Source organism: Bubalus bubalis, chromosome 13, assembly GCF_019923935.1.
Source record: "Bubalus bubalis isolate 160015118507 breed Murrah chromosome 13, NDDB_SH_1, whole genome shotgun sequence".
Lineage (NCBI taxonomy): Eukaryota > Metazoa > Chordata > Mammalia > Artiodactyla > Bovidae > Bubalus > Bubalus bubalis.
The window spans coordinates 14,480,629-14,494,003 of NC_059169.1; the positions used below are offsets into that span (position 1 = coordinate 14,480,629).

The 13,375-nt window shown below is 39.7% G+C and overlaps 1 protein-coding gene across 1 annotated transcript in view; it reads left to right on the forward strand.

The window, feature by feature from the left end:
* LOC102415544 (ATP-binding cassette sub-family C member 4) overlaps positions 1-13,375 on the forward strand; it is a 224,710-nt gene that overhangs the window by 187,233 nt on the left and 24,102 nt on the right. The window contains exons 25-26 of the mRNA XM_045162438.1: positions 7,296-7,451; positions 12,651-12,740. Coding sequence (XP_045018373.1) covers positions 7,296-7,451; positions 12,651-12,740 — 246 coding nt within the window. The remainder of the gene's footprint in view (positions 1-7,295; positions 7,452-12,650; positions 12,741-13,375) is intronic.

The window sequence follows — 13,375 nt, forward strand, 5'->3', positions numbered from 1 at the left end:
ACCATCTGATGGGATAAAAAATGAGTCTTGCTGCCCCAAGCAGGGCATGAGGTCTATTTGAACTGTTCCCCAGGCATCATGTATCCCACTTAGCTGCAGGTTTCTCTCAATCTGGTTGTGGGTGCCAGTTCTTTCTGCTGACAGCTGGTCCACCTGACTTCAGGTACCCTCTTTGCTCCTGTTCACCATATATACACTTGTGCCCACATCATGCTTTAAGTTTCTGACTGTAAGTTCTCTATGGTAGGCCTGTTTTTTTAACTGAAACTACACCTCTCCCCACTCTCTGTGTTCTAGCTACACAGAGGGACATGATAAGATGTCAGGCCATCCAGATAATAAAGAGTCCTATCAGCAGATGGAAAAGAGGCCAAAAGATGTGGATTTGAGTCCCATACTGCTATTTATGAACTCTGATATTTCAGACAGACTAAGTTATCTAAGCCTCAATCTTTTCTTGTGCAAAATGGACGTGATAGGATGTAACGTGTAGGGTTGATGTACAACTTAAAGAACATAAGACATGTAAAGCACCCAGAGTAAATGCTTGGACAAAATGGTCATTATTTTCATAGGGTGTAAAATGACCATAACCACTTGCATTGCAGAAAGTGTTGTCTGCCCCATGAAAATGAGCTGTTGGCCATTTGAAATTGTATTTATGGCTGTAGGATCCATCTGCTGTATCTGTCTCTGTCTGATTTATCTTATACCTAAATAATATGGTAATAGATTTTCCATAAATTTCTCTGGCCTGAGTTAAAAATCTCATCTCCCAGTGGAAGTTTCTTTGTCTCAGGACACCACAGGTAACACAAATAAGAAAAAGTCAAATCCAATACAGATCCTGATGTCAATGTATACAGTCTAGTTGAAGAAACGAGAAAATGGCTATATTAACTTTGTAAGCTAGAAAGAGGTCACAATATTTATAGACATTTATATAAAATGACATAACATCAGCTAGAGTTAGAACAAGCCCACATGAGGAGACAGGGAGAACATTTTCAAGGAATTAGACATGTGAGACAGACTTAGTGATGTGTGGTTAGGGTTTCAGCAGGTGGAAATGCATGTGAAAGGCATTCTTGGAGGTAAGACCAAGATAAGCAAAAGCATGATGCTCTGATCCAGTGAGTGAAGACCTAGACATCTGCAAAGCATTCAGGAAAATGAACTACCAAGTGCATAACACATGTTTTTGCATTCAAACCTCACAATTACCTAGTGATGCCAAGGAAGCTGAGTCATGTACATGAAGTATGAGAGGACAGTTTTGTAGAAGAGACATCCTAGGGTGTAGTGTTGGATGCTGAGCTGGCATTTGGGAGTTTAATTTGAGAAGTGAGACCACATGGACCAGAGGGGGCAGGTGCAGGGGGTAGGGAGCCGGGAGCTGTTTTCCCTCCAGTAAGACATCGTGGGAAAGTGATGCCACTTTTTGGAATCAAATTGATGTCAATTAAAAAAAAGTTCTAACACCTGGATCTGTGAATGCGCAGGGAAATGGGTGGGAGTAAAAAATGGTATCATACTTCTGGAGGGTAGGTTAGCAGCTTAACAGCTTCCTCTGAAAATGTTCATACTTTGTTGTTGCTGTTCTACTGTGTTGTTGCTGTTCAGTCACCTAGTTGTGTCCGACTCTTCACAACCCCATGGACTGACACACACCAGGTTTCTCTGTCTCTCACCATCTCCTGGAGTTTGCCCAAGTTCATGCTCATTGTATCAGTGATGCCATCCAGCCATCTCATCCTCTGTTGTCCCCTTCCCCTTCTGTCTTCAGTCTTTCCCAGCATCAGGGTCTTTTCTAATGAGTTGGTTCTTTGTGTCCGGTAGCCAAAGTATTGGAGCTTTAGCATCAGTTCTTCCAATGACTATTCAGGACTGATTTCCTTTAGGATCGACTTCTTTGATCTCCTTGCTATCCAAGGGATTCATACTTGCTGTCCAAGGGGTTCATACTTGACTCTCAGCAGTTCCAAATCTGAGAATTTATGTGAAGGAAATGCTTAAGGTTGTTTGCAAAGATTTAGCTTCAGGGATATTTAACACAGAGTTATTTCCAGTAGCTAACTATTTGACACTGCCTAAATATCCAGCAATAGAGGATTTGTTAAATAAATGATCACATGTGCTATAATATTATGAAAGCATTACAAAATACTAAATGAAGACACATATAACAGTATGTTCACATTAATCCCATTTTGCTTAAATATGTGAACTGTGTCTTTAAGAACACATACAAAAAAATACAGAAACACACAAAAAGAACACATGCAGCAGCCTAGAAAGTAAAAATAAAATTTTAAGAATTTTTTTTCAGAGTGCTGGGCTATAGCTAGTATTTATTTACTTTTTAAATTTATTTGCACTGATTATGATTAAGGAGTTTAATTTGTTTTTTAAACACTGTGAGCCTGGGAAAGAAGTAATGAGAATAAAGTAGGGAAGACGGATGAAGGGATTGTTTTGTGTGGGGCATTGGGTGTTGAATATGTTGAGTTTGGTGTGTGAAGAGAGATCCAAAAGCAAGTGTCTAATAAGTTGTGTCATCATCAGAGACCAACCTGGTTGGAAAAACAGAAAGTGGCCATTGCAAAACCAATAACAGAAGATTTTCTTTAAGAGTCTTTATAATTTTATTTATTTATTTATTTTTGGCTGTGCTGGGTCTTTGTTGCTGCTTGGGCTTTTCTCTAGTTGCCACACGTGAGCTTCTCATTGTGGTGTCTTCTCTTGTTAAGAGCATGGGCTATAGGGTGCAAGGTCTTCAATAGTTGTGGCATGTTGGCTCAACAGTTGTGGTTCCCGGGTTCTAGAGCGCAGGCTCAATAGTTGTGGTGCACGGGCTTCGTTGTTTCACAGCATGTGGGATTCTCCTGGACTACGGATTGAACCCACGTCTACTGCATTGGCAGGCAGATTCTTTATCACTGAGCCACCAGGGAAGTCCCCCAACTGTCTTTAGATTGAAGAATGTAAGGTTACTGATACTGGTGACACTCTCCATGAGCAATTGGTAAAACCCTTTGGTTACTCAGAAAAGACATTCAGACTATAGCTTTGAAGACTGAACTCTGGAATAATCAGAGTCAGGTTTTCTGTGAGTTGCTTTTTTCTTTTTGGGGTGTTTGGGGCCATGCAGCATGTGCGATCTTAGTTCCCTGACCAGGGATCAAATCCATGCCTCCTGCAGTGGAAGAACAGAATCTTAACCACTGGAATGAATGCCAGGGAAGTCCCCTGGTTTTTTAGTTCTCTTCACTGGAGTTTGGAACTCACAGTCCTGTGGTCATGAGCAGTCCTTGGTGCCCCAACATATCTCAGTCTATTTACCTAAAGTGTACAGATGTCCCTGTTTGCACAGATGGGTCAGTTACAGTAGAGCTGGTAACATGGGAACATACACACATTCTCACAGATCAGTTCTCACCTGTGTCCTGATGTGTGTTGATTTATGTATGAGAACACAGAGAAATACAGGCACACCTGTTTAACTGTGCTTCACAGATAATACTTAAAAAAAAATTGGACATTTATGGCAATGCTGTGTGAGTCAAGTACAATGGCACCATTTTTCCTATAGCATTTGCTCACTTCATGTCTCTGTCACATTTTGATAATTTTTGCAATATTTCAAACCATTTCGTTATTATTATATTTATTATTCTGATCTGTGATCAGTGGTTTTTAATGTTACCCTATAAATGCTCAGATGGTTAGCATTCTTTTAGCAATAAAATATTGGAAATTAAGGTATGTACTATTACCTTATATAATGCTATTGTACCTCATTAGACTACAATATAGTATAAACATAACTTTTATTTGCATAGAGAAACAAAAAATTCATATAACTTGCTTTATTTTGATATTCACATTGTTGAGGTAGTCTGGAGCCAAATACAAAATATCTTTGAGGCCTGCTTGTACACAGAACAGATGAGCCACATATATACACACTACAACCTGCCAGCATGCAGAGAATGGCCCATCTATATCATATGAATTAGAGTTTAACATAAGGTACAAAATGTCCTGAGAAGCCTGTATGCAGATCAAGAAGCAACAGTTAGAACTGGACATGGAACAATGTACTGGTTCAAAATTGGGAAAGGAGTACTTCAAGGCTGTATATTTTTACCCTGCTTATTCAACTTACATGCAGAGTACAGCATGCAAAATGCTGGGCTGGATGAAGCTCAAGGTGGAATCAAGATTGCCAGGAGAAATATCAGTAACCTCAGACATGCAGATGATATCACCCGAATGGCAGAAAGCAAAGAGGAACTAAAGAACCTCTTGATGAAGGTGAAAGAGGAGAGTGCAAAAAGCTGGCTTAAAACTCAACATGCAGAAAGCTAAAATCATTGCCTCTGGTTTCATCGCTTCATGGCAAATAGATGGGAACACAATGGAAACAGTGATAGACTTTATTTTCTTATGCTCCAAATCACTGTGGACGATGACTGCAACTGTGAAATTAGAAGATGCTTGTTCCTTGGAAGGAAAGCTATGACAAACGTAGACAACAAATTAAAAAGCAGAGACATTATTTTGCCAACAGAGGTCCATCTAGTCAAAGCTATGCTTTTTCCAGTAGTCATGTATGGATGTAAGAGTTGGGCCATAAACAAGGGTGGGTGCTGAAGAACTGATGCTTTTGAACTGTTGTGCTGGAGAAGGCTCTTGAGAGTCCCTCAGACAGCAAGGCAATCAAACCAGTCAATCCTAAAGGAAATCAACCCTGAATAATTGTTGGAAGAACTGATGCTGAAGCTGAAGCTCCAATACTTTGGCCACCTGATGTGAAGAGCCATTTCATTGGAAAAGACCCTGATGCTGGGAAAGATTGAAGGCAGGAAGAGAAGGAGATGGCAGAGGATGAAATGATTGGGTGACATCACCAATTCAATGGACATGAATTTGAGCAAGTTCCAGGAGATAGTGAAGGACAGGGAAACCTGGCATGCTGCAGTCCATGGGGTCGCAAATAGTCAGACGTGACTGAATGATTGAACAACAATAAAATGTCTTATAGTCATTGTATTACCTTTATAAGATAATAAAATTAGGTAAACCCACTTTTCTTATGTTTAATCTCTATAAAGATAAATTCATTTTTGAAATGCCATGATTGATTTGACAGACTAAGATTTGAAACTTTAGAAGTATTCAAATCAGAAAACATGAAACGTTCCAAGCATTCTAATTATATTGCTCAGAAAGATTTAGTAGTTCTTTTTTTAAAGCTATGAGTTTTAAAACTTTACTGATTTACAAATGATCCAAGCATATCTTACACTATCATCAATTCCAGATTTTAAATATAGATGAAATAATCTCTTGGAAAGCTTCCTTCAGAGAATTTGCAGTCGGGCTTCCCCGGTGGCTCAGAAGGTAAAGAATCTGCCTGCAATGTAGGAGACCTGGGATCCATCCATGGGTCAGGAAGATCCCCTTGAGTGGCAACCCACTCCAGTACTCTTGCCTGGAGAATTCCCTGGACAGAGGAGCCTGGTAGTCTACAGTCCAGGGGGTTGGAAAGAGTTGGACACAAGTGATTGACTAATACTTTCTTTCACTTAAAAATTCATTGGTAAAAAAGGCCAGTTTCTGCATATATATTTGAATGCAGTTTTATTCCTCACTAGCATTTTACATGGGAGAAGGAAATGGCAACCCACTCCAGTATTCTTGCCTGGGGAATCCCATGGACAGAGGAGCCTGGCAAGCAACAGTCCATGGGGTCGCAGGAGTTGGACACGACTCAGCGACTAAACCACCAGCCACCAGCATTTTACCTACTCTGTACTGATTCTTTAATCTTACTGTTAGTGCGTTTAATTTCTCTCTGCTCTGGTTTTAGTAAATAGGCTGACACCTGACATGTGTTTTTCCAAGGTTCAGTTGTTAAGTATTAATGTATTAATAAAATGCCTTTTGACCTGCTCCGATGAAAGGTCCCATGTAAATAGCAAGCATTATTTGTATCATTGTTGATATCATTATGGAAATTTTGTCTACTGGCCTCTTTCAAGACTGAGACCTGCATTTTATATTTGAAGATGTTTCCTTTCAAGATAGAATATGATTAAGATATTTAATATCAGGAAGTTATTTCATTTTTCTACTGAAGAATAATTCCTCTTAAATAAATAACACAGAAAGTGAGCACTTGTTTGTGTTAACACTCTGTCTTGACTTGTCGACATCTCTGTAAAATTACCCATGGTCAATACTCAAGGTGAAATTATCCAGGGAGTAGGAATAAAACTAATTTAAAAGCTGACTTCTTATGGACCACTTAGGAGACTGCTAGTTTTTCACTGCAGGCAGATTATTTTTCAGGTCTTCTTCCTTTACTTGTGAATGTTGGTTACAAACACACACACACACACACACACACACACACACACACACACACTGCATACATATATATGTCTCCCCTTTTAACATACCACATAATGATCAGTTCAGTTCAGTCACTCAGTCGTGTCCGACTCTTTGCAACCCCATGGACTGCAGCACGCTAGGCCTCCCTGTCCATCACCAACTCCTGGAGTTTACTCCGACTCATGTCCATTGAGTCAGTGATGCCATCCAACCATATCATCCTCTGTTGTCCCCTTCTGCTCCTTATATGATAATTATAGAAAACAAACAATTTTCAGCATATTAAACATTTATTCAGGTAAATCTGAATAAAATTGCCTGACATTTTTAGAAGGCATGAAAATCACTATAGTTTATGTTGTGTATTCTTAGGATGATGGTGATCTCAATCAGGGACATTTGTGAATTTCTGTCATTTTTGGTTGCCACAATTTGGGGGTTGCATCTGGTGTCTAGTGGGTTCATGGCTACTGTTAATCATCTTACAATATACAGGACAGGCCCCTGACCCTCAAACAATGAATTATCTGGTCCAAAATGCCAGCAGGGACATGCTTGAGAAATTTATGAAGTTGCTCGGTCATGTCTGACTCTTTGTGACCCCATGGACTGTAGCCCACCAGGCTCCTCGGACCATGGGATTCACCAGGCAAGAATACTGAAGTGGGTTGCCATGGCCTTCTCCAGGGGATCTTCCTGACCCAGGGATTGAACCTGGGTCTTCTGCACTGCAGCCAGACACTTTACCATCTGAGCCACCAGGGAAGCCCTGGGAAACTTATAGACTACTCTTTATATATAATAGAACCTTAAAAATTCATCTTCAGCAATCAGGGTTCTCCTGGGTTTTGTGCATCCTGTTAATTCTTCATCCCTTCTGGGTCTCTTTACAGTATGGCATCGTGGGAAGAACAGGAACTGGAAAAAGTTCCCTCATTGCTGCCCTTTTTCGATTGTCAGAACCTGAAGGTGGCATTTATATTGATGGAATCTTGACAACACGTATTGGACTGCACGATTTAAGGAAGAAATTGTCAGTTGCACTTCAGGTATGCACAGCAGAGCACTCTCACATGTTCTTTGTATAAGGCGTCTAAGTTTAAGTGCTTTTAATTTGATTTTTTTTTTTTTTTTTTTTTTTTTCAAATTAAGTGAATGAGTTGATCCTTTTTTTTCCCCAGTAGAGCATGTTTTTAGCAGCAGGTATTTTCAATAGACACTTTCATCAGATATCAGGTGTTTTTTTGTTGTTGTTCGTTAGTTTTGTGTGCATGTGATTTAATAACTTACTGAGATAGATTTCTTGACTCAGACTTCCTTAGTTTCCACAATTTTATTCACTGATAATCACATAATTCTGAGAACAGAAGGATAAATTGTTTAGCGCTAGAGAGGTTCCTATAGCAAAACATGAATTTTGTTAATAAGTGTCTTACAGATGTAATTTTGTTGTGGGAAACCAGGACATCTTTTAAAAAGTGATTATCTCCTTGGAGAACTTTCTGTGAAATTGTGGGGCTTTGAGAATTATAGGATATATAGATGCTTTGGGGAGACTTTGACAATTTAGCCATTAATTAATAATTTTCACCAGGGAGGCAATACAGAATAGTGAGGAAGAGCAGGGGACTCAGAATTCTGTCTCTGTGTACCTTGGTTTTCTCTGTCTTACAAGGCAGATAACAGTATCACCCCCTCAATCTGTTGTGAGGATAAAATAGGTCAATGAGTGTGAAGTGTTTCATGTAGACCCATATGTGCCTGCTCTGATGGTGGAGTGTTGAGTTGGCCATCTCTTCCTGGGCTCTGATTCTGTTCTATTTTCTTTTTCATTGTAAAGTAGTGTAACTTTCAGGGAGAGTTTGGAGACTGGATTATATGCATGGTAGACACTTCTGTCATTCCTGTGGTTCATTCACTCAACATAATTCTGTGATATTTACTGAGAGATTAGTATCCTCCAGGTATATAGCCAAGCACAACCTTGATCCTGTGTCCTCATCTATCATCCTGCCCTCTGCTTTGACAGACTTGCTGATTAAAAAAAAAAATGAGTTTTTATTTATATACTTAGCAATCATCTGCCTATCAAAGGAAGCTCAGAAAAATACCCTCTTGAGATGAGAAACAGAGAGGAGATGAGACAGAATGAGCCAGGCAAATGTGCTTCCTGGAATGTGGGTGTAATGTGTCCTGAAATACCTGTTTATCAGGAAGCGTGTACAACATGTCACCCAAAGGAAGGCGAATGTGGACTTGGGGACGGCTGTTGCTACCTGCCCGTGACATCGAAAATACCTGGGATTACTCTAAGTAATTTTTAAATCAAGATAGTCTTTTCAGACTCTAGTGAAATGCCACCTCACACTCCTTAAGATGTCTGCTATCAAAGAAAAGAAAGAGAAAAAAATAAAATTACTAGTGTTGGCAAGGATGTAGAGAAATTAGAACCCGTGTTCATTGCTGATAGGAATGTAAAATAGTGCAACCACTATGGAAATCAACTTGTTGGTTGCTCAGAAAAGTTGATGATGGAAGTATCATATGACCTAGCAATTCTACTTTAGATCATAAACGCAAAAGAATTGGAAGAAAGGTCTTGAAGAGATACTGGGACATGCATGCTATAGCAGCATAATTCTCAACAGCAAAAAGGTGGAGGCGCCCAAGGGCCCATTGACAGATGAATCAACAAACAAAATGTGGTGTGCATACATACAGTAGAATATTACTCAGCCTTAATAAAGAAGAAAATTCCAACACATGCTACAGCACAGATGAACCTTGAAAAAATGAAGTGAAATAAGTAATTTACAAAGGACAAATACTGTATGATTCTACTAATAGGAGTTACCTAGAGTAGTAAATTCATGGATACAGGATATAGAATGGTGGGTACCAGGAGTGGCCAGGAGAGGGGAGTTGTTTAATGGGTACAGAGTTTCAGTTCTTCAAGATGAAAGGAGATCTACAGCTGGGTGGTGGTGATGGCTGTACAACAATGTGAATGTATTTAACAGCACTGAAATGTGCACTTGAAGTGGCTAATCTAGCAAATTTATGTGTGCTGCTGCTGCTAAGTCGCTTCAGTCGTGTCCAACTCTGTGCGACCCCATAGATGGCCTCCTACCAGGCTCCCCCGTCCCTGGGATTCTCCAGGCAAGAACACTGGAGTGGGTTTCCATTTCCTTCTCCAGTGCATGAAAGTGAAAGTGAAGCCGCTCAGTCGTGTCCGACTCTTAGCGACCTCATGGACTGCAGCCTACCAGGCTCCTCTGTCCATGGGATTTTCCAGGCAAGAGTACTGGAGTGGGGTGCCATTGCCTTCTCTGAAATTTATGAGTATTTTATCACAATTAAAAATATTTTTCCTTTTAAAAATAAAATAAAATTTAAAAAAAAAAAGAAAAAAAAAAAAAAAGAATTATTCCTTAGAAGAAAAAAAAAAAAAAAAAAAAAAAAAAAATATTTTTCCAAAGGTATCCCTTTCAGAAAAACTGGATAGTCCCCATATTTAAAGATTTCCTCTGGCTATTAGATTTATGACTTATGGTTACAGTAGAAAATAAATGAGCTTAAATTCCCAAGTTTTATGCTTTGATGGTACTCATCTCTGAAATGGCCATGTGAGATTAGTTAGTAGAAATAAAGGGCATGTCTGTAAAGTCCTTTCATATCCTTGGATATAAAGCTTTTCCCCCATTTTTCCTACCATCCCACTTGAAAGGACTCCCCAAACCATAGCAAGAGTGAATAGGCATAGAACAAAGCCAGAAGATACTACTCCTATCGCTCTGTCCCTCATTTGGAAATATCAGTTTAGAAATGGGTTTAAGCACTTGTATGTCATGGGCTGATATGTGTCAGGAGAAGATACTCAAAATCTTATCCTTCCCCAACCAAGAGCCCTTTGTCTTTACCGTGTCTTGCTAGCTGCAGAGGTGGAGAAAGTCTGTTAGTTTGGTTACTGGAATTTACTTGTCTAAGTGCAAAAACTTACATTCCTCTCCCTCCCAAATGAGTAGAAAGCATTGATGCTTGTGTCTAAACACCCCAATTTAGGGAATTTAGGAAGCTGAGAGCAGACTCTGTGGAGGGGGAGCCCAGTGCTGTTTCTTTGAGTTGCCTCTCTTAGCTGAGTCAGGCCCACACCATCTTCCTTGGATCCCTGGTCCCTGTGATCCTGGAAGCAGCAGAGAGCTTCCATGGTGGTCTCTCTTCCTCCCAGGCTCATCCTCATCACTGCTGACTCTGCATGAACAGGTCAGAACTGGGGGAGATGTGATGATAACAAATACCTGGGTAGGAGCAGAGACAGGGGAGTGGGGACATAGACCATCAGTCATGGGGGGAACTTTCAAAGATGAATACTGTGTTATTAAGAAGGTACTCCTCAACTTCTGTTCAAAATTTCAGGAATAAGCAAAAATGAAAGTTCTTATTAAATAATTTTCTTAAACACAACAGGTAGCTGAAGTATGTGTGTTCTTTATGCTTAGGATCTGAAGTAGTTAAATATGTCCCCCAGAAAGACCACCGGTTGAGATTATATGCAGGGAGTAGCCTGCTTACTTGAAAGAACCTAGAAAATGGAGGGAAGGAAGAAGAATATTGGGGACCAGCCTCCCCTCGCCTGGCTATGTCGCTTGTGTAAACCTCATGGAGACATGCAGAAGATACCTGCATGTGGGAATCTTAAGGTTGATAATTACAATAAGTAACAAGTTTTTATAAAAATCTGAAGTGGAATGATGGTTAGTCCCCTGACAAGGAATGCTTACCATTGTTTAGATGGTTGTTTAGTCTTTGATCCTAAATTCAAGTTTTAAGGGAGACCTTAAATTTGTGTTTCGAGTTTTTTTAGTTCAGTTCAGTATACATTCTGAAATATTGTATGACTAGTGATTTTCAGTGCTTTGGAGGCATACTGGCTACTTAATCAACTTTGTGCAAATAAATCTCCCTTTATTATGTCTTTTTAATTGTGGATTTGCTCAGATATGTCTCTATTTTGGTGGCACATCCTGAGTTTTCTGTATTCTTTCCTCTCTCACCAGACTTAAAACTTAGACCATATTGAAGGAAGGTTTGGAAGGCTTCCTGAGTATCATTCTTCCTTATGATTAGGGGAAAGAAATGTCTGTCTATCTTCATCTTTCCTCTCAGGCTTTTGTGAAGTGAGGAGGAAAGTCCAGCCCCAAGGCTGATTTGAACGTGTGATTCAGAGCAGTTCTGGGCATTTGTGGAAGAGTCAGTTCTCCTCTTGTTCCCACACGAGTGCATTCCCTTGTTCTGCCCCCTTCACTGAAAGGAGCTTATAAGGCTCTTCACTGCTATCCATATTCTTATGACCTGGCTTACTAGAGCCTTTCAGAAGAAAATGTAAATGGCCTACATGAGCTTATGTACAGGATTCTCTCTTGAAGCCAAGAGGACACATATATTTCCAGAGTAATTTACTTATGGCTCCTCCTGAAGCAGATGGATAGGAAGAACTATTTAAATTAAAGTATCATGCCACAGGTCACGGTGGGTTTCAGGTCCTCCTGGCCTTGCAGTTAGTAACGAGGTTCTGTGAGGCAGGTTATCCTGACACACAGGTGAGAGAACTTGGGGACCAGCTGATGCCAAAATCAGAGGTGATCTCTCCATGGACAGAGGTGCTGCAGACCCCAGGAGCTTACGTTCCCCTTGCACATGTGGGGATGTTCATTTCACACATGTGGAGAGATTCCAGACCCTAGAAGACAGTCTGACCAATGGAGAAAATAGCCTAGATTATTCTTCAGTGCTAATGTGTAAATATTTAGTGGTTTGCTTTGAGGCACAAACCTCTACTAATCATGCTGTTGGTATCTCCCAGTCACACCAGCATTGACAGTTAATTTATGTAGATCTTGATGTTAAGTTTCTCATGTTTGTGTGAGTGTTTAAGCAGATATTTATTAGCAGGGTGGTATTAAAAAAAATCAAATCTTCCTTTGTCTTCAGTTTTTTCCTTAAGATGAAAAAACTTCTTCAACACTTTCTTCTGTTAGTGTTCAGTAGTCCAAAAGATATTTTGTAGCACACTTTGTACAATGGAAAATTATTTTAGAGATGCTTTTTTGTAATCATACATTTGCAACTATGTTATTAATAATTAATGAATTTAGATGTTTCTGCATTTTAATTTTGACATTCTGTACACATTGGAATAAAATGAAAACAGGTTAAGGTAATAACATTCACTATTTTGGGGTATTTAGGAACCTGTTTTATTCACTGGAACAATGAGGGAAAATCTGGATCCCTTTAATGAGCATACGGATAATGAACTGTGGAATGCCTTAGAAGAGGTAATTTATTAATAGTAACTGTAATTAACTTGTTAGCATCTATATATGTGTGTTTACATTTAGAGCTTTGCAGATAATTAAGGGGAGCGTGTCAGTTTCAGTGACTTGGTAATAGGAAAACACTGATGACATGGGTGCACTTAAAATGTGTGTATTGATGATGATGAAAATCAACACTATAATGTGACATGTTTTCATTTTAGTTATTTTCCTAGAACCCTGAACAAATAGACACATTATCTTGTCCTTAGCAGAGTACTTATATCAGATCAGATCAGCCGCTCAGTCGTGTCCGACTCTTTGCGACCCCATGAATCGCGGCACGCCAGGCCTCCCTGTCCATCACCAACTCCAGGAGTTCACTGAGACTCACGTCCATCGAGTCAGTGATGCCATCCAGCCATCTCATCCTCTGTCGTCCCCTTCTCCTCTTGCCCCCAATCCCTCCCAGCCTCAGAGTCTTTTCCAATGAGTCAACTCTTTGCATGAGGGATCAAATTCTACTAGTGACCTAGTGAATTAATTACTCCATTACACTCCAATATTAATTTTATTCCTCTGGTCTTAGGAAACATCTCCTAAGTGGAGACAATAGTAGTTTTTCCTTATTAACTAAAAGATATAAACAAGAACAT